Source organism: Cupressus sempervirens, chromosome 1, assembly GCF_028749045.1.
Source record: "Cupressus sempervirens isolate cs-2001-9-10 chromosome 1, ASM2874904v1, whole genome shotgun sequence".
In the NCBI taxonomy this organism is placed as follows: Eukaryota; Viridiplantae; Streptophyta; class Pinopsida; order Cupressales; family Cupressaceae; genus Cupressus; species Cupressus sempervirens.
In genome coordinates, this window is record NC_143118.1 from 451,856,713 (window position 1) to 451,879,767 (window position 23,055).

Below are 23,055 nucleotides of genomic sequence, written 5' to 3' on the forward strand. Positions count from 1 at the left end.
TTATTTCATTAATATTATAGAAATTTTGAAGATAATTCAAATTAAAAGTTAGATATAAAATATACTTTGTTATCAAATGTTTAAGAAATGATTGAGATTGTGCATTAGTTGATATCTTTGCATTTATTCCATATTTTCATTTATTAATTTTTTGAAATATATAAAAAAGATTTATACATTATGTGTGATATGAAATAACTAATTTTCCCCAACTCATAGTGTTATAGTATTAATAGACAAATATTGTCCAACTCAAATGTATAATAGCTTCAAAAGATAAACCTAAGAAACAAATATATCCAAGTGAAAGGTATGCAAAACCTAATAGATTTATGGACTTCCAAGATAACCTAAAATAATAATGATGAGAAATAGCTAATACAAATAATTCACATTTATTGGATATATTTCACATTGGATATTAAATAATTTATAGTTTATTAATATTTGTTTCTAACTATAGTAAATTAATCTATTTATCTATTTGAGAAGAAATTGTTTTAACTTATTGCAAGAGTACAATAGTTTGAGTTGTCTTTAATATTATTTTAATAGAAATAAGTAGATTAAAAAGATGTATATTTAATTCTTAGTAGAACATTTTGAATATGGTAATTTAATAAACAGAATTCAACTGACATTGATGACATTAATCAATAATGTTCATTTTAAATTGACTTAGTTGCTCATGGGCAAGGTGTTGTGATAGTGAACATTGCTAGACAGATAATATGTGAGTGACAAGAAAAATATAGATGGTATGGTGAATGGAGTATACATGGTGACAGGGCTAGAGAAATTAGTCAGCTACATAGCCGGCTTAGGGAGGATTTTGACTAATGCAACCACTATTGCAAATTTAAGGAGCATGAGGTGCTTCTGACAAATCATAGTACACTGAGAAACTCTGGCACACACCTATCAAGAGTATTGGACAAAATTTAAGATTTGTTGGTTATATAACTGATAATGGCCATCATTTCGGTTGTGATCACTCTAAGAATGTCCCACACAATACCATATTTATCATTGACAAATCATGTTTGATGGTTTGTTTAAAAATTATGCCCACTATGGAAATGTTCAATAATCACAATTACAGGCTTGAATGCGTCTACAAGGTTGTTATGAGGTTTATAACGGCTCACCTTAGAACAGTTATTGGCCACGAACATATGGACATAGGCATACCTTGTAAATGGAGCTCTTGGTGAAGTAACTGACGTAATAGTCCTCAATTCAAACCTCCAGATGTTCCGATGCATTTTCTAACAAGGTTTGAAAATTACAATGGTGCCCTATGAAACCAAATTGACCCCAAGGTTGTCCCAATACTTCTAGTATCAATGGGCAATCCAAAGAAAGTGCTACTTGCAATGGCATGGACCATAACCATACACGAATTTGAGGAACTTGTCCTACAACAAGAAATAAACGACATTGGGAAAAAGGAAAGGCAAGGCCTAAGATTCACAACTATATCCAGAGCAAGGTTATTAAACAACCTTTGTATCCAACTAGTGCTCTCCTTCGAGAGATATTCCAAAATTAAAAACAACTCTTACACAATAAAAGGGAAAAAGGAGGCTTGGTTGCACCAACTCTCATACATATGCATTTATTTTTTTGCATGTTTAATGTTTCACTACACAGTTCTCGACCTTTGTGTTACAAGCTTCTGAAAACATGTCACAAAATATTGAAAATGTAAAATATAACTAATACACGTAGACATCCAATTTCGCTCTCGAATGTACTCTTAAAAAAACTTTGCATTCAACAAAATGCGAAAAAAATAACGATGAAAAAATGGTTAAAATATGCACATTTGTGACCATATTGTAAGATTGTGGGTGAAATTAAAAATCATGTCTTTTACCAATAACAAAAATAAATTATGATTCTTTTTTATGATCAATGCAGTTCCTCTATAATAATAAATTTTTTGATGTTTTGTATAGAATTTGGAAGACTCCAATGATCCATCATCAAAATTTAAGAATTCAAGAAAAATTAGAAGCAATAAAATGTGAGTTTTATATCTCTCTATCTGCGAAATTATTGCACCTCCTTTAGGTACAAATGCTAGTTATATATATTTTATTATCATAATATCTATATATAAATAAATAATAGTAAAATACACCTCATATGTTCTCTTTATATACTTCTTCCCTAACTTTTTCCTAACCCCCACTTTTAGTATATGTATAGAAGATTTAAATAGGAATAAGTTTATTTTATGATAATCTATAAAACTTCTATTAGACATGGCATATTTTATAATAATCTACTTTTTGTTCTTGAGTAGGGATTCCCCCTATTCATTTAATGTCCTCCTTTTCTATATATTTTTAATTAATCATGTTGGATAGTCATGACAAGATAGGTAGTTGTATCCAAAGCATGAGGCGGTGTTTATATTTTAAGAAAAGAATATTGATTTAATACATGTGGGTTGATGATATTGCTCGTTCTTTATACTAATTTGGCACCTTCATTGCCCACATAAGATTACTTTGTATTTCAATCATTTCTGTGCTTTGCATTATGTGGGGCAGACAGATAATGGGTAGTTATCTTCTTTTGATTGTTGTTTCATTCATATCTTCCTTTTCTCTTACTGCCCTTCCACAGGATATTATCCCTTTCACACGACATATAACTATGTAGTAGAAATGCTGCAGCTTTTAGAAGCATTGTTAGTCAACCATGTCTATTTATCTAATGATGTATAGCTCGCAGTAAGCTTTGTTTAGTCTTTACTTATTATTTTAGTATTTAGTTATTAATTCATTACCTTTATAACATTTAGTTTATCTGATTTGATATTAATTAATATCTTTCATTTAATTATTTTATTATTTAATTAATATGTATTATTAGTAACTATGTAATAATTAGTTTACTATTTTACTCATATATATTTTTAATCAATCACAAAAAAAGATTTTAATGATGATTTTTAATATTAAATGTTATTAGAGGGGGTTATTACTGTTAAGAAAGTAACCTGAATAACCTACAGGTCTATGGGTACAGAATTCTGCCTCACTCTTCTTGTTTAATATTCTCTAAAGAATGACATTCTATATTATTTATAGTCTCTATAAAGGTGTCAGCGATCAGGTTGAGATTTGTTTAGTTTGACATTTAACTAATTTTAGTTAAGTCTTGCTACCATTTCAAGTCACCGACTTAGAGAAACTTAATTAATGGATGTATGTCAAGGGTTCCGTCCCTTAAGGGACATACCCTCTAATGAGAATATTTAGACGGGTCATGTATGCAGTTTGTAGGACACACAGCACATCTACAGTCTGGACTACAAGTATACATAACCTCACGGGTTCCTTGCAACGATTTCACACTCCAGTTTGAGATTATCCCAGAATTACAGTCATATCATTATTCAGCATTTTCAGACCTGTACATCAGTATTTGGATCAGGGTTATCTTTGAGTTTCACCTAACTTTGATCTTAATCTCAGAATTTTGTTATCAGAATCTGCAGAAAATTACATGGTATCAGAGCCCTGTTATCAGATCTAGGGCTCTGCAGATTTTCTATTATCAATCCTGATTATATCCAGTAAGTTATCTTTCATTTCCAATGGCATATACAATCAGACCTGAGGATAGATTCGATGGAAAGGAATATTTTGAAGCATGGAAATTCAGAATCTTGATGATTCTCAAAGAAAATAATGTTAGACAGTTTGTTGATGGAGCATCCAAATAGCCACCTGTTGAACTGCACAAATCCATATGGACCAATGGAAACAGGAAAGCCATTCAAATCATCTTGGATGGAGTTAAGAATGACATTGTACCTATGCTTACAAAACACCAGACTGCCTACGATATGATGAATGCATTACGAAATGCATTTGAAGTAAATAATGCAACGAGGGTCCTTGCACTAAAGAGACAACTAAATCACATCCAAATAAAGAAAAGAGAATCAATAAACTCTTATTTTCTAAGAGTTGCTGGTATTAGAGATGAATTGTCCAGCATAGGAACCATCATAAATGATACCGAATTAACGCTCATGGCCATAGATGGACTACCAAAATCATGGGAAACATTTGCACAAGGAATAAGTGCTAGAGATCAGCTTCTGGATTTTAATAGACTTAAGATTGTCTTCAGGAAGAATCAAGAAAACTAAAGAAAGGAGGAAAACCTAAAGTGGAAGATGAAGAACTTCACATTCTTAATGCCAACTCTTATAAAAGCAAGAAAAAACATTTCAAGAAAAATAAAGGAAATCAAAAGAATGGCAAGCCCAAGAAAGATCTATCAAAAATAAAATGTTTCAAATGTGAAAAAATTGGACACTGTAGATCTAATTGTCCAGAAAACTCCAAGCAACAAGCAAATTGCACAAATGTTGTTAGAGAAGAAGAAACTTATGATCCAGAGAATCGTGTATTGTATTCCTCCTTATCAAATGAAATCTCAAATAAGGCATGGGTGATAGATAGTGGATCCTCCAGGCATATAACAGGATACAAGGAAACTCTAGATTTCTTGACCAAGAAAGTTAACAATGAAGTTACTATTGGTGATAACTTAGCACATTCAGTTAAAGGAATTGGTAGCTGCACTTTAAAGCTAAAGACAGGAAATGCTCTTCTTGTTAAGGATGTACTATATGTACCAAGGATAAATAGGAACCTAATATCAATTACAGCATTAGAAGATGAAGGACACAATGTTGCATTTGTGGATGGCAAAGTATTAACTTGGGCTAAGAACTCTTCCATCAAGAAAGCTAAAGCAATTGGTCAAAAAAAGGGATATTTGTATGAACTGAATATAGAACCCATTCAAGCCCTTGTTCACAAAGCAGAGGATTCAAACGAAATATGACACAGAAGATTAGGGCACCTAAACTTTAAAACCTTATATACTATGGAAAACATGGTTACCGGATTACCAAAATTAAACCAAGATCATCCTAGTATTTGCAAAGGGTGTGCCCTAGGCAAAAGTACTAGAAGTCTTTTTCATGATAGTACTAGGAAAACAAATAATGTACTAGAATTAATTCATTCAGATTTATGTGGACCCATGTTCGCTCCCTCCCTTGGAGGATTCTGGTATTATGTCTTGTTCATAGATGACTTCTCTAGGAAAACATGGATTTACTTTTTAAAATGCAAAGAATCAGAAGAAATCTTACAAAGAATTCAAAGCATTAACTGAAAACTTTTCAGGCCATAAAATTAAAAGTAAAACTCTTAGAACAGATAATGGAGGAGAATATATCTCAGATTTGTTTAAAAATTTTTGTAAAGAATCAGGGATCAAGAGGGAGTATACTGTTCCTTATAACCCTGAACAAAACAAGGTAGCTGAAAAGGAAAATAGGACAATTATAGAAGCTGCTAGGGCTATGATTTTTTATCAAAATCTAGAAAACTATCTTTGGGCAAAAGCCTCTTGTACTGTTGTATAAATCCAAAATAGAAGCCCTCACTCCTATCTTAAAGATAAAACCCCTGAAGAAGTATTTACTAAAATAAAACCTAATGTAAGTCATCTCAGAATCTTTGGATGTCCTGTATACATTCATTTGCCAAAAGAAAAGAGAACCAAATTAGAACCATCTAGAAGAAAGGGTATCTTTGTAGGGTATAGTGAAACTTCTAAAGCATATAGAATTTTCATACCTGGACAGAAAACTATTGAACTTAGTAGAGATGTAATCTTTGAGGAAGATCTTGCATTTAAAAGAGCAATAAATTCCCATGAACCCTCTCCTTTATCAAATTTTGAAAGAATAAATGAATCTGAATCTTAGAGGGAGAAATTAGAAGAGATCGAAGATGAAATAAACCTTGAAGAAAGTTCAAAGAAAAGGCCACTTTGGGCCATAAAAAAAATTGAAGCAGCTCAAGACAGAAAGTAAGAGACCTAAAAGATTCTCTGGTTATAGAGCAAATATGATTGATTTATCCAAAACAGAGCCAACCAATCTTCTGATGCTATTAAACATCTAGCTTGGAAAGAAGCTATGACAGCAGTATATCAATCAATTATGAAAAATGATGTTTGGGAAATAGTTCCTAAGCCAAAAGGAAAATCCATTATGTCTTCAAAATGGATATTCAAAATAAAGCATGCTGCTGATGGAAGTATTGAGAAATATAAAGCCAGATTTGTAGCCAGAGGTTTTTCTTAGAAAGAAGGAATTGATTATGAAGAAACTTTTGCTCTTATCGCCAGATATATTACCGTTAGAATTGTCTTAGCAATTGTCACATCTAAGGGATGGAAGATACATCAGATGGATGTAAAAACAACATTTCTCAATGGAAAGATTTCAGAAGAAGTCTATTTAGAGCAACCAGAAGGATTTGAAACTCATGATCTAAATGCCTTTGTTTGCAAACTCAAGAAAGCTCTTTATGGGCTTAAATAGGCTCCCAGAGCCTGGTATGAAAGGATTGATAAATATCTCACCGGCTTAGGATTCTCTAAGAATGAAGTTGATCCGAACTTGTATTATAAAAGAGATAAAGATGGTATGGTAACCTTGATATTGTATGTTGATGATTTATTAATCACAGGTGATGATCATCTTATAGATCAATGCAAGAAAGATCTTATTAGAGAATTCGAGATGACAGACTTAGGTCTTCTCCATTACTTCCTAGGATTGGAAGTGCGACAGAATGTTGATAGTATCATCCTGAATCAAAGGAAGTACACTTTAGATATGTTGAAGAAATTCGGAATGTGGAACTGCAAGTCCATGTCTTCTCCAATGGAAACCAATTTGCATAAACTTAAAGAAGCAGCTGCAGAATCACCTCCAATAAATTCTACTCTCTACAGGTAGATAATTGGGTCTCTCATGTACCTAGTAAATACAAGACCTGATATTTGCTATGCAGTTCATGCCTTAAGTCAGTTTATGTGTGAACCTAAGGAGATTCACCTAGTTGTTGTTACACACATTATGAGATACCTTCAAGGTACTCTTAAGTCTTAACTATGGACTCAAATATGAGACAGTTGCTTTAGATTTGCATGGATTCACCAATTCAAATTGGGGTGGAAGTTTTAAAAATAAGAAAAGCACTTCAAGATGCTATTTCAATTTAGGATCAGCTATGATTTCATGGATATGCAAAAAGCAGTTTTCAATAGCTCAGAGCTCCACAGAAGCTGAATACATTGCAGTAGCAATGGCCTCTCGAGAAGCAGTATGGCTAAGGAAGTTACTTGTGGGATTATTTGGGCAAGCCATGAATCCTATGATCATTCATTGTGATAATCAGAGTTCCATCAAGCTCTCAGTGAATTCAGTTTTCCATGATAGATCCAAGCATATTGAAATTTCTTACCATTATGTAAGAGATATGGTAGACAGGAATTCTGTTAAATTGGAATACATTTGTATTGCAGATCAGACAGCAGATATACTCACCAAACCTCTATCTAGAGTAAAGATAGAACATTTCAGAAAGAAACTTGGTATGGTTGAGTTGTAATTCATTTTGTATTATTTTAGTATTAATAAAATGATGAATTTTATTTTGTCAAGCTATTGACTATTATGGGCTCCACCATGTGTAATCATTATTTAGAGGTGACGATCTCTGGAATAATGAATACTTATGTAAAAGGCATTATGAGAGGTGATGATCTCTTGGATAATGTCCTAACAGTAGATTTTACTGTAAGATCCAGGTGAATTTTAGATCGTCTTGTGGCATTGACATGTTCATGGGTCACAAATTGGATAAAGAAAGAATTCTAGAAATTCTTCGGGTTTACCCTGTATTCTGTAGATCTTAAATTTAGGATCTAGTTGTGACTTAGAAATACCAGTTTCTATGAGTCACAACGTGTGTCATATCACTAGTAGCGGTGATTTGTCATATCACAAGTTTAGTAATATGACTATGTATCATGTGTTTTATGATACTATGTATTAAGAAGAGATAGACAGATATAGAGTATTAATTCTTGTCTAACATCTGTATTGATGTTGCTTGATATAATATCTCTCTGTAGGATTATCAAGTTAAGAGGGAGTGTTAAGAAAGTAACCTGAATAACCTACAGGTCTATGGGTATAGAAGCGTGCCTCACTCTTCTTGTTTAATATTCTCTGAAGAATGACATTCTATATTATTTATAGTCTCTATAAAGGTGCCAGCGATCAGGATGAGATTTGTTTAGTTTGACATTTAACTAATTTTAGTTAAGTCTTGCTACCATTTCAAGTTGCCGACTTAGAGACACTTAATTAATAGATGTATGTCAAGGGTTATGTCCCTTAAGCGACATACCCTCTAATGAGGATATTTAGATGGGTCATGTATGCAGTTTGTAGGACACACAGCACATCTACAGTCTGGACTACAAGCATACATAACCTCACGGGTTCCTTGCAACGATTTCACACTCCAGTTTGAGATTATCCCAGAATTACAGTCATATCATTATTCAGCATATTCAGACCTGTACATCAGTATTTGGATCAGGGTTATCTTTGAGTTTCACCTAACTTTGATCTTAATCTCAGAATTTTGTTATCAGAATCTGCAGAAAATTACAATTACAGTGCTACACTCTCGAAATTGCTTGTCCTCAAGAGATTATAATTTTTCATTTCAATGGCTAGATCACAACCAATCCATGACTCTTGTATGATTTTTGAATTTGAGTTAAATGATATAATCGATAGTTTGAAGAGTGGAATCAAGTGCACTTATATTGAGTGGTATGAGATAAAATTCCATATCTTAATCAAATTGGAGATTGTGAGATTGATTCTCATTTATATGATTGATTGAACATAATCAATTAATTTGTCTATAATGATCAAATGTTATATGATGACAAATTATAAGTTTCATAATGTCGAGGTGTTGAGTTACCTCAAATCATTCCACACGTAACTCGGTTGATATCTTCAAAATCGGAAGATGATTGATATTCATAGTTTTAAAATCTTGTTAGGGTTTCTTTGATGGTTGTCTCATATATGAAGATTATTTACATTCAAAAATTAATGACAATTAGTAGGATGATAAATAATCACAAATAATTAGCATAATAATCTTAAGTCATTTTGCTTCTTATATGTCCTCCTTAAGAGGATGAAATTTTGAATGTCGCAGGATGCTAGACACTTATCTCCGAGTAGGCTTGCTTAAGGCATTGGGATCCACGTCCTTACCCATCTTGGAATCTACCTATGTCAAGAGGATTTACTCCGCCTCTCCAAAATTGACAAGAAATTCGCTTGTATTTATGAACTTATATCCAACATTTATGTAATCATGTTTCTAGGCTTCATTATCACCCGTATCCAAAAAATCAAACTTTTAGTGATTGAAACGAGTAAACAAATGTCAAGATCATGGATGCTATATTTCTTGCCCTCTTTCCAAATAGAGGAGCATATTCAATGAATCTCTTTAGATCCATAACCATATGAAACATTGTTTATAAAGTTAGTACTAAGATAATTGATGAGAGGCTTAAACCATGGATGAGCTCTTTGATTTGAGAGGAGCAAGGGGACTTTGTTTTTATAAAATAAATTTGGCTGGAACAGTGATTGTTGTTGATGCCATCCAATCCATGGCTATGTAGAAGAAGAAAGCAATTTCATCAATCTTGACATGGCCAAAGCCTACGATCTTGTCAATTAGTGGTTTTGTATAAGGTTTTGGCTACTTTCGAGTTCAACAATGAATGGATTAAATGGTTAATGAGTTGTGTCAATTCCTTCTCTATGTCCATTCTGATTAATTGTGAGTCCTCATAGTTATTTGATAGAATATATGTCAAGGGGATCTGCTCTATCCTTATCTGTTTATTTTGATGGCTAAAGGATTATGGAGATTTTTCAAATCTCATGCCCAACAAGGGTTGATTCAAGACTAGAGTTAAGGTAATAGCTTGAACCCTCATTCTAATTTACAGTTTGTGGATGATATTGTTGTAATGAAACTAGCTATGGCTCATGAGGCAATCAACCTATGAAAAGGTTTAGATGTTTATTTGGCAGCTTCTGGGAAGAGCACTAATGAGGACAACTCTTCTATATTCTACATCAATACACTAAACTCTATTCAGATCACAATAGCTCAAATAGTTTGATTCCAGTATGCCCTCCTTCATGGGTGATTTCAGTAGGCTTTTTAGCTCATAGGTTATGGCAGTATGTTCTTGAGAAGTTCTACAAGAAGGTTTCTCATTGGAGTGGCTCTCTTCAGTTGGATGAGTGATTCCTCTAAACTCTAAAATTCAGCCCACACTTTATACAGGTGCTTTGTATGGGCCACTCATTCAAGTTTCACTCATAACTTTGATGCCCTCTCCTGCCAATTCTTATGGGTTGGTAATTTTCTCTTAAAGAAATGGAGTTTTTTTGAGTTGGATTCTATGCATAGATCCAAGGAGAATGGGGTGCTTGGTCTTTGCAAAACTAGTCTTACTGGCAGGCCTTGGCTGCTAAACTCTATTGCAAATGGTGTTGTCATCATGATTAAGGTTGGGCCAGGATTCTAACTTAGAATTATTTGAGAGAAGTGGAGAGTAAAGATATTCCTTAGTATGACCTTGAGGGAAAAACCTTTATGATTTGGAGCACCCTTGAAAGAGATGCTAATATTATCAAGCAAGGACTCTTTAGAATTTTAAGAGAGGTTCAGAAGCTTTGTTCTAGCTTGATTCCTGGGATGGCTTCCTTCCTATCATATCCATGTATCCTCATTTGTGATCTATGTGTATCATTTATCTAGAAAATAGGTGAAGCACGGCGAAGGACTACGAAGCTCCTTAAAATTTGGGTCATGTTGTGTATAGATGGAAATAGCCTCATAATTGACTTCTAGGAAGCTTTGAAGACAATTTTCAGGAGCTTGGAAACATCCTAGCATGTAGAGATTTGCAACTCTCTAGTGAGGAGAGATGTTCTCTCTTGGGTTCTCGATTTGAGCACCCTTGATTTGAGAGGAGAATTCTCGGTTGCTTTGCAATGTAAAGATTTGGATAGGCAGATTTATGGAAGACCAGAAGGTCCCCGGTGGAAACTTTTTCATGTGGCTAGCGATGTAGAATAGATGGTTCACCTAGAATAAATTGAGAAAGAAAGGATTTTAAGGTCCTTGCATGTGTGTTTTGTGTAATAATAGTGAGGAATTCTCTTCTCATCTTTTATTCCTCTGTCCATTCTTTAGGGGGATTTAACATTGTTGGTGGCGGCTTTGGAATAAGTCATAATACCTCTTTGGATGCCTTTTGGATTTGCTTGAAGATTACCCTAGCTAAGACTTCTTTTTTGCATATTGCCTGGAATACAGACCTTTATTTTATTCTTTGGCAAATCTTGTTGATAAAAAAATTAAAATATAAGAATTTCTTTTGACTCACCAACTTTGGATGCATAGCATCAGTGCTCTCTCTAGGAGACTTTATCAGCTAAATGTGACCTGGTTGTCCCCGTAGATCTAGGGAATTTGACTATAATTCAGAGGTTGGGTTTTGTCGGATCTGGTTTGAGGTCCCCTCTGTCTAGACTCTAGAGCTTCTCAGGAGGCCAAGTGCAAGGTTTATCAGGATGACTGTTGGTCCACTCCTCAAGATTGATAGCTCTTTTACAGGTAATCTTGCTAATGTTGCAATTGGAGGGGTTGCTAAAGATAATCATTGGGTTTTATACTTTTTCATGTATATTTTTATAGGTCAACATACTAAGATCTATATGGAAGGTCTTGCTATCTTTTATGCTTTGGAGAGTAGGTGTGCTCTTGGTTAAAGGAAGTTGTGTTCTCAGATGGTGATTGGTATGCTGAATAAAAGGAAGAGAGCGGGATCTAGTTGGGAATTGGTCCTATTGTTCAATTAGATTGTTAGACATTGGACTTCTTTCAAGTCTGGGAATTTGTCATCTTCGGTCACATCATTCAGGAATGTAATAATGCTGTGAATTGTTTGGAAATATGAGCTTCTTAGCACATGGGATTGTGAAAGGTTGAGGATTATGGTCTCTTATTTGTGGAGTATTCTAGGATTTTAGAGGATCTTGCTATGGAGGACATGAGAGATTATTTGGGGATTGCAAGAGAGCATTAATGGGCTTGGGTTTCTATTTCCTATTGTGTTGCCCATTGCTTGGCTTGCTAGATTTTAACGTTCTTTAATGATCTTTGCTGGTTAACAGATTTTTACCCCATTTTTTTAATTGAAAAAAATTCTCAAGTACATCATATGATCTTTCTGATTTTGTTGGTAATCTCCCTTCATTTTGAGAAGTGAAAATGGACTAGGGGAATAAAATACAATTCTTCAAATCTATACATCCTTATTTGTTCACACAAGCAAAGTGTTGTTATGTATTTAAGACCTCCACATGGACACACTACTCTCTTTTGTAATGTGATCAATTTGCCTCTTCTCATTGGTAGAATGATAATCAAGTCAGTCTAGTTTCCTTTCTTTTCCACCATATAAAGTTATAATAACAGTAGAATATAGATAGAATATGTGGATTTATTGGCAGTTTCTCTTGAATATTTTTTTCTTAAGCTATTTTTGTGGTTGACTTAGCTGGCATTATTTTTTCCTTCTAAAATTCTACAGATTAGGTGCCATTTTGTTAATCAAGACACTTATTGTTAACATAGATATTATAAACTCTAAAGATCATAACAAGTAGAAAGTGCTGTGTTCTATATGACTCAAATTTTTTTAATTTTTTTTCCTGAAAATATCAAGCTCAAGTGAATGTATTTAGTGTAATGAAGAGTAACCATTTATGTGCTGTATTGTCCCCATTTTTCTCAGGTTCCTTTAGTTGGCTTAGTCAATTCATCGTCACAACCCTTGTGAGATGACAGTGGGATTTGAGGGTGTTAGTTGTGGAGTTATTAGGCTTTCCAGTGGCCTATGGTGAGTTTTGGCTCCATTTCAAGGGACTTGCTATTTATATTGGTCGGTCAATTGAGTTAGAGTCGTGTAATGCTATCAGTTTTTATTTTTGGCTTCTAGTTTGGGCTCCAAGAATCTTGGAGGGAGTGTCTATTTTTAGAAGTCGTCAGGTTCATTCATTGTTTTTCTTCATTGAGATCAGTCTTATGTTGTTAGATTTTCTTTCTAATGCTTCTTCAGTCATTTTTGCAAGACATGTGAATTATTATTAATCAACTAAGTTACTAAATACACCGAGGTTGTTATTTTTGTTGCTATTGTATGTTGCCTACTTTAGTGTCATAGCTCATTGGAACCAGGTTGAAAAGTTTTAAATCTTGGCTGCAAGAAACAATAACCTCACATGTCAGAATTTCATGATATGGTTGAAAAGCTCATTTTTGGGAGCCAAAGGGAAATTAATAAATTATATTATGTGTCTAAGTATGAAGCAAAAAGGCTTTTAAGTAAAGGTGTGCAGTTGAAGCTAAGGTGTGCCTTCTTACTGTCAATGCTGTGATTAGAGGGCAAAGAATTCATTGCAGACCTGGGTGTTTTAATTCAGCAAATTTGTGTGGTCAAATTGCAAATTGGAATGCCACAATTACTTGTTATTTTCTGTTGAGTTATCTTGCTGCTAGGTGTTAGAAACTTGGCATTCAAGGGCAGCCATTTAATTTGCTATTGGCACCACTTTCCTCTGTATGTGGTGTGCACTATCAGGTGTTTCCAGGAGGATGTGGGAAGTATTTTCTGGCCCTATTAGGCTGCCTGTCAACATCGGCATTGGACATTTTTACCATAGCGATTACAGACACCATTATTGGCGTGATCTGCTGTTTCTGCTCGGTGTTATTCACTGTTCCAAAATGGTGCCTGTATATGACATTCATTGACAACTCATGCCATCTTCTAGCAGCTTCGTTGGAGTTTAGAGCTGACCAGGGTGATGACTTACTTCATTCCTTGCAGCTAGTTGTATCAGGAGATTATCAGGTTCATTTCAATTGGAAAACCATTTATTGCAGCACAGTTTGTTAACAAATGAATTTAGAAATTGGTAAGTGTGATTGCATTTTCAGAATTTAATTTCAAATCAGAATTTTCATTTCATGTTCATATGCAAAGTACTCTCGAATTAAATACAAAACCACCAAGAACAACATATTTGATCTATTGAAGTTGCTTGCCAAGTGTTTGATAAAATGTCAAACAATTGATTATAAAAGAAATTGGATGCTTGTCAAAGATAAAACTGCTTGGGGTTATTACAGTAACCAAGAATTTATATTCAGATGAATTTATCTAGTGTTACAAAGAGCAATCATTTTCGTACAAATCTGTAGAAGGTCAAAATTCACATCCTTGTAAATTCTCCTTGACACTTGAATATCTGGTGGTCAATGACTAACCTGCTACGGACATATTCTGAAAGGACTGCAGCTGCTGCTTCATTTTGAAATCTCTGACTTTGATTCATAGATTGCCACAGAAGTTTGCATATAATTTCCACCTGCATAAATATTAATGATTAGAAAGGAACCAATGCTTAGATAAAATCCAAAGACATAGGATTCAAGCACAATTGTAAGCCCACAAAATAGTTCCTGATACATGGAATTACTATTTCAGGTTCCCTTTATTTGTCCTCAAATATTTGCATTGTCTTACTTTTCTAAATATCAGTTATACCTCCTTTGGTCTTTTTGTAGCAACACACTTTGATAAAACACCAATAGTTTCTGTCCATTTATCACTTCCTAGTAGATGTTCTCCATCTTTTGCCAGGACCTGCTTGACAAAATTTAATAGAACCTCCTTCAATAATTCCTTTATATATGAAACTGTATGAAAGCAGACATTCCTGATCTGATTCCTGGTACTAAAAACATACCTTCCCCATTTCTTGATCACCTATACACTCACAAAATGCTTGAAAGGTATGTAACAATGTTCTGCGAAACAAAAGGACCATGTTAAGACCTGAATAATTTAGATACTATGCAACTATGTGGACATTATATCAACTTTAGGAATTCTTATAACTTCAAGTATCCTGCACTTCGTATTTACAATCATACCTTAGAGGCTGGTACATACCAATGACTGCCAGTCCATGACAGCTTCCAAAATGCATTGTTAACACACAAAATACTGCAGCATACCTTCGTTCAACTGATTTTTTACTAATTCTGCCACCACTTCTGTATTTGATAGGAGAGTTATTACAAACAGCTCAGACATGTTTCATACATGTAAAAATTGAATTGTTAGATGTTTCCAATGCAGGTTACCTGAATAGAGTTGAAAGGGCGAGAGTAGCTGCTTGAGGCATTCCATTGACAACTGATGGCATACTGACCTGTTCAGTATGCTCAATCTTTTCTATATTTTCTTTATGGTATGGGACTTGATTAAGAACATCGATTATGTGGTCCAGGAACATCATTGAAAGGACATCGTGCTGGGAAAATGCCTGGAAGTACAAATGTACTCAGTAACAATTAGAAATGCAGTTGTCCAATTCTTCATACCAACCAAATGTTGTGACCCTCCCTTGCAGCATCTTCATATATTATCTACATCAGTGTCTTTATAGTGGTTATGTTCATAATTAATCATAAACACAGAACATCTTGTAAACCAATTCCAATTGAAACTAAAAAGTGGATGTAAACGCGGAGATCCCAAAAGGCTTAATTCCTTTAGAACTTATTTTCCCATGTAACAAATATTTGAGGCTTAAGACAGGGATTGATGACTACAATGATAATAGAATTTAAAGCATATGGTCTAGTTTCATGATTGCATACAGAATTGTTTTAATAGTTAAAAACTTTAGTGATACAGCTGTTATTGGTTCAATAATTATGACAAACTACTTCAATTAAAAGATTGAAAAGGAATGAGGTAAGTCAAATAGGATTCATTCCTGTTTCCTGATGGAATCTTCTAATTATTAGACTCAACATATACAACTATCCTCACTTCTCATCAACTCAGTAAGATGTTTCATATTTGCCATTTAGAAACTTCATTTATTATCATCTTAATATTAGTACAGTGTAAATCACCTTCCCCAAACTATCATTGAAAATTATCTGAACATGGAGTCAAAATCAGAACTTACATAAAATGCATCCTGTATAGGCCAACCACCTCTTAACCTTGTGATATCCTTTGTCATGACATCCTTCTCTGCCGCAGAAAGCACTTCACTAAAGACAATCTTTGCTGATGTATGCTCAGCAAGACAGCAGGTCTTGAAGAAGTAAAGGAATCCTACTAATACTTTATTAAATAGTTACAAGAACTTAAAGCAAATGTAAGTGGAGCCTACAAAGATAAAGACCAAAGAAAAATGAAAAAATCTATTAGAACAAAAACGATTACTGCAACAAGAAAGATCAGACTAAAGAAGAAGATACAGCATTAAAAACTTCATGGCGCAGATGCTTGTCAGTAATAGCTACTGTTGCTGAAAGTAATGACTGTGTTATCCTGTTGGGGAGATCGAGTAATATTAGGACATTTGATAAATGTTGACTTTAATATATGCAACCATAAAACACATTGCCAATGACAAGTAACCTGGAAACGTCTGTTTCATTCAACTCCCTGCCTCTTTTAAGAATGAATTCTATAATTGCCTCAACAATCCCTTCAGCTGATTGTTTAACCTTATCACAAATTGCGGCAACACATCCATGAAGCGCTGCTACAAGCTATTTAAGGGATATCCAAACAAATAAGTGAAATGACTCAAATATGCTAATATTTAATATTAAACTTAGTAGAATAATACACAATTTATGGATCCCACGAAAAGTTTTACCTCTTCTTTTGTCAGTAAAATACAAACAGAAGATACAATTCGATGGAAGGCATCAGACTGGTCAATCATTGCATCCTGATAAAACACAAAGAAAACTAAATACCATTAATACATGTTCACAATCTTAACAACAAAAAAATGAGGATTACAGTTTTATAAACAAAAGTCAGAGAGATATCCATCACCACTTGTCCTGTACAAGCTTTAACTTACCCGGTTATAAATAGAAATGACATCTTCAAGGGCAGTCAAAGCAAGGTATGATACTTCCCCATCTTCATTGACTGTGGAACCAACTGGCCTTGGAAGTGATAATGAAATCACGAAAAGGAGATCAAGAATCTGCAATATATGTTTTCTGAGGATAGAAAAAAAAGGTCCCAGGATTCTCAAGCTCAAAGATCTTATATAAATAGAAACATGGGAATGAAAATGTATACATGAAGTATCCTGTTGCACTTTAAAGTCTAATGAATGAATTGATTATACAAACCTTGGCTGAGATTTTTTGTATTTCTGTGTTTGTATCTGCACAACGTGGAAGATATGCCATAACTCTTTCTCCTAAGTTCAGGGATTCTCGGCTAGGCAGAAAAAATGCTGCTGATATGGATTAAGACACATCTTAATAATATTGAAAGAAAGAAACATCTCTCTAAAGTTTTATTTTCCTTTCATTCAGTCATAACATGAGTATAATGTAATCATTGAATAACCTACCAGAAGGAACTCTCTGGCCAACTATATCTTTTGAATTGCGGGCATGCATACAGGTACCAAGGCAGCCAAAACCACAGTGTCCGCTTGAACAGACAGCACGGAACTTCATCAAAAGTTTGTGAACAGCAACACAACCTCGTTTTCTTTGATGATCTATAGGGGAAGAAACATATTGATCAATGCTCTTTAGTATGTGTTGAAGCTGATCAGCTCTGCTCTTTCCATCTTCCCCACTGCCAACCTCAAATATATGTCAGAAAGCATAACTTTGTATAGGAAAAACACACTAAGAAATGGAGATTGACAAAACATAATCCTTATCCTCTATAGCCTTGCATTAGAAAGAGGATCAGACACAAATTGTTAAAATACATAAGTATCAAACCAATCTCTATAAAGTATATATTATCTCTCACACAAAACTGCACTTTTACAATGGTTGTGCTAAATAGAAGAAGCTTCATGCAAAAATGGGCTGCTATTATCCTCATATCCTTCACCGATGATTCTGACAATGGAATAAACACTCAGAAGCAGACTTCTACAGTACAACACTGACTTTCTTCAAAGAATGGATCACACATGCTATGGGCATCATGGTTCATGAATTTAATATATTCTGTCCAAATAAAACAAGGCTGATTTTTCCCAGATGCATACTGTCCTTGAGAAACAGTAAATGAGATTCAACAAAGCTTATAAAAATGTGTAAAAAGGCTAAATGGGCACAGCACAGGAGAAAAGAAGGCAAACATCATAACAAATTACAGGCATCCACATAGCTATACTGTTACCAAAAGACATACCCATTATAAACTGTCAAAACCATGGCATTAAGATTTTTTTGATTTTTCACTGACTGGTGGAGAGAAATTCTAAAACAATTCAAATGTCATGGAGATTACATGAAATGTCCCCTTTCTGTGTTTAGCCAATTCACGCACTTTTAGCCAGCTTCCAATTCTTCCACGCCAACTGGTTGCTTAGGAAGAGCTCCAGTGTTCTTGCAGATGCTCTTGACCAATCTTGAAGGGCAAATTAATCTTGGTGCTGATGTTGGTTAGATGGAACCTTTTTATGCTTTTGAAGTCAACATTCGGCCTTTTCGGTGCTCACCAAACTTCTCAAAGAACGAGGAGCAGCATATTTTAAGAAAGTCACCATATTGCCTCCAATCATTATCCATAGTCTTCAATTTCACTTTGGTAATGATCCAAATTGCAAACTGATATCATTCGGGTGCTTTTCACAAGTTGGAGATATTATTGAGTTGCTTGATTATTATTTTATTCAGTTGAAAATCAGAATCGGCAATGACTTTTTACGAGGTTAGAACTCACCAAAACACTTGGGAAAAAATTGCCAATAACTCGGCAAATTTATTGAACATTTTAAATTACCTAAAATTTAAATAATACTATTAAAACACTGGAAATGTGAGTTTGTACATAGGAGTAGACGAGATTTTCTTTAATCCTACACTAGCTAAAATGTTTATAGGCATTGATGTTAATGTTAAAAACTCAGAGCCTCTTAAAATAATCAGAGTAGGAGGCATATTATATCAGACGAGAATTTTTTAATGGCCAATAAATGGGAATAACAGAATATACTAAAAGAGAAGACAAAAATAAAGCAAATCCACCACAAGTACATGGGGTTTAAAATAAAATTTAACAATAATATAGGAGAATTCATTATTGAAAACCTAACCTCTGAATTTAAAGTTATTGATACAAATAAGGCCACAACCCAAAACGAAGTAAACAAGAGATTAACTAGAAAAAAATAGTATTGGATTGGTTAACTGAAGATGCAGATTCCTTCTAGGAAAAGATAAGAAAATAATTGACTTGTTTGAATGAAGCATGTAGAGAAAAAATTGTAAAGAAAGAGAATGTTAGAGGCCTAAGTCGAGAGAGGTTGCGCAATATATATAGATTCAATAGAATTGCATAATACTAGTGAAATAAAATACAACGGTAGCATGAGCAACATAGAATCACATTACACCATAAATAATAGAATAACATATGTTTTATAGCATAATAGTTCTAACATTAACCACACTCTCACTTGTTCTAGATTACATACAAATAGACTCGACACAATTGGTTAAGTCTTCAACTATCACCAAATGATGACACAACTAACACCCCTTCGGAACAATGTTTTATTAACTAACAAAACTCTTATTTAACTACTCATGGCATAATTGCCACCTACATCATACCCCACTAGAAAGAAAAAGTTGTCTTCCAGACGACAAGTAACATCAAGTAATACCCAAGAAGGGCAATGACAAGATTGTAGAGAATGACTTGTATTGCACAAACTCAGAGTTGTAGTGTAGTTCAAAAGTCAAATGAGGGTTTTTAAAAAAAACCGCCCCTTGGGGAGGTCTAAGGTAGCACCCCCAACAAGGTCAAGGGGCAACGCCCCTCCCAAGGTCTGGAGGTAGTGCCCCAGGTGCGTTCCCTATCACGATATAGGGCAAGGTCAAGGGATAGCGCTCTTGCTGCCAAGACCAAATTAGCACCTTCAAAATCACACAAAACTCCTGAAGAGCACATGATTATACTAAGAGGGTTGGGGGGGGTGGTGGTGGTGTTTACCGTATGGGGTAAAAAGTTTAATGCATATAGACAATAGACAAGAACATGCAACACAGCAGTACTCCTTTTATTATTCGCATATATGCCGAAGAGATTACATAGTGCTTACAATGATGATCCAAAGTCCATTCCGGACGGTGTACATATACCATTCCGAAGGGGTGACTCAAACTCGCGCCCATTCGGAAATAATTAATCTACTCGTTGGCTACATAATAATTACCAACAATATGCTAATCTACCTGTCGGCTAATTTATAATTTTACCAACAACAGGGTGCGCAAATCAGTATTTGCCAATTTAAAACTTTTATCCAAACAATTCAATTCCAATGCTGAAATGAAAAATTATGCACATGAAGACAATGACACAAGAATTTATGTGGAAACCCAATGCAGAAGAAAATCAGGGCAAATAAATGCTTTCTTATATAAATTGTTCCTTTACAATGTTTTGTAGGCTTCGACCTACTGCAGACAAACTATTGTTCCATCTTGAAAATGTTGCTTTCTTCAACTAATGATGAATATCTTTAATACATAAATCGTTCTGTTATTTTGCTTTGCACACTCCTGTGATATCTATTACTTCAAGTCTTGTTGTAAGTCTTAGCACAAGATGTTCATAATGATTTGTTATTCCTCCACAAGTCTGAAATAATCTTCCATACTAAAACTGATATATATTATGTAATTTCTTTTAATGAAATACACCCATTTTCTTACTCCTTTCCACATATATAAAATTCTGATATAAATATTTCAGTTTTATTTGATACACAATCTGCTATTACTGTTTTCTTGTGATTCTCTTCATTTGTTTTATACTAGAATCATTTGTTTTATACTACTTTATATACCACCGCTTACTCTATTCTACCCTTTTTAAATAACTTCACTCACATCTCTTGTTTCTCACACTCTGCTTCTTCACCACTGACTACCATGTATTTTTTATTTCATCTACTCTCTTTTTATATCTTTTATTTTTGAAGAATCCCATATTTTAAATTAAAAATACATGTCTCTTATTAACAAACTTTAGAGTTTGTACTACTAATCACCGATAGACTTATTTCTTTGATGGTTTATAGCATCCCGACAAATAATATAGCAAATGCTGTTTGCAAAGTTATGGTCAACTGAAACCCACAATAACTTGGCATATAGTTAGTTTACGCACAAATAATATTATGAATTGCTCCCAGCATGCACCACTGTTTATTAAATTTAATGATGCTTGTCTACTAATGACTTTGGTCACTATACACTTGCCCAAAATTCCAACGCATGACTTGGAAACTCTTCTTAATTCATTTATTTTTCTCAAGCCCAACAACACTTTACACAGTTCAACGTTGTTTAACTATTGCTGGGCAAATTCATTTCATTAAGATTCCTCCATCATTGCATAGTAAAACTCTATATGCTTGTGTGGCATCCAATAACTTTATTTACATATGCTTTCTTGGATGTTGTATAATCGGAATTATTTTCGTAGTATTGAGAAACTATTCATTCCTTGGTTCATTGACATGTTGACTGATATTCTTGGTTCTGACCCACATCAGATACTCCAAACGGCATGTTGTATTGGTGTTCCCGTATCACTATTGCTGATGGTGAATTTCTATGTTTTACTGGCATCCTTATTCAGAAAATTTGCTCCAATTCATTTTTGCATTTCACTCTATTTTTATCCGGCTCCTTATATATTAGTTTATCATTGATTTATGTCTTCATGGTGTCGACTCCAAATTTGCTATTTTGTGGGATGATGGTTACAATCGATTCTCTCACAAACTATTGGGCCATTTCCAATATTTCAATATGTATATTAATCGTTCTGATTTACCTTTTCCAATATTTCAAACTATTGGACCTTTTCCTTTTTGGTGCTTTTTTCCCCGGACGTTATTGGGTGTTCCTGGTGGTTATTCATCTTCTCTGTACTGTTGTATCTTTGAGTCCCATAGACCCTTGTTGGTCTCTTGTTGGACATTAATATCATTATCTTATCTTATCTTGTTCCACCAAATATCATTATCCATATATTGCATCCAAACATTACCTATGTGTAATGCTACTATCGAACACAATCTCTCTTCCGTGATCTCTCTAGTGGCATAGGGCTCCTTAGCTTTTATACACTGACTTGGATGAACTGAGGTTGTTCTTTTATTTTAAACACTGATGTATATCAGGTTTGCAATAGCTTCTTCAAATGTTAACATCAATACTTTGATTGCTGGTGCATTACTTAATAGATTATGAATGCTTCTATTTTGTGCAACATGATTGTCGTCCACACTATAGATTGGAACCACCATTCTAGACTGACGTTATATGAAATCATATTGTATTCTCACTATAATCGATACATGAGTTATATCTTCCCACAGCCATTAAAACATCTCTCATTGTCATTCATTCATGTTATTACCATTACTGAATACTATACATTTCCTGACCTTGAACCATTTTGTTTGTCAATTCCACATACTAGCTATGATTTCTTCGGTGCCACATAGATGCTTTGTTCAATATTTTTCTTTTGTGCTTTTGAATTCATACCCTTGTTCCTTCTGAGTTTGTACAGGTGATTCAATATATCATTCATTGTATATGCACAACTTTGATTCTGATCACTTATTTAGATTGCCCGTGTATTATAAGATTGGTATAATTTTCTGCATATACTATTTTGCTGAATGATATTATTACAATATTCTTATGGATTTCTTTTATTACTGATTGTTTTCTCATACAACAGGTCTCCATCTCAAAGTACAAGTTTGAATAATATGCATACTCATAAGTCTCCATCATATTCTGATATGCCTTGACATCAATGAAAATATTTCACTTATCTCCCTGAAACTCCTTGGCATCAATGACAATAATCCCATCAACTCCAAGGTGCACATCCTTTCTTGATTTT

General features: G+C 34.1%; 1 protein-coding gene across 5 annotated transcripts in view; it reads right to left on the minus strand.

Moving 5' to 3' along the window:
* The window catches only part of LOC149578256 (ARM repeat superfamily protein), a 361,318-nt gene that overhangs the window by 97,193 nt on the left and 241,070 nt on the right, over nt 1-23,055 (minus strand). For 4 of the 5 annotated variants that reach the window (XR_016364259.1, XM_089827965.1, XM_089827961.1 and 1 more), the window contains exons 31-42: nt 17,501-17,733; nt 17,274-17,383; nt 16,994-17,122; nt 16,781-16,855; nt 16,537-16,670; nt 16,374-16,446; nt 16,076-16,207; nt 15,240-15,421; nt 15,027-15,149; nt 14,840-14,900; nt 14,638-14,736; nt 14,358-14,458 (exon numbers count right to left, since the gene is read on the minus strand). Coding sequence is in view for 4 of the 5 variants with exons in the window: in XM_089827965.1 (XP_089684091.1) it covers nt 14,358-14,458; nt 14,638-14,736; nt 14,840-14,900; nt 15,027-15,149; nt 15,240-15,421; nt 16,076-16,207; nt 16,374-16,446; nt 16,537-16,670; nt 16,781-16,855; nt 16,994-17,122; nt 17,274-17,383; nt 17,501-17,733 (1,452 nt within the window). In the remaining variant the exon portion in view is untranslated. The remainder of the gene's footprint in view (nt 1-14,357; nt 14,459-14,637; nt 14,737-14,839; nt 14,901-15,026; nt 15,150-15,239; nt 15,422-16,075; nt 16,208-16,373; nt 16,447-16,536; nt 16,671-16,780; nt 16,856-16,993; nt 17,123-17,273; nt 17,384-17,500; nt 17,734-23,055) is intronic. The other variant, XM_089827963.1, reaches the window with a different exon arrangement.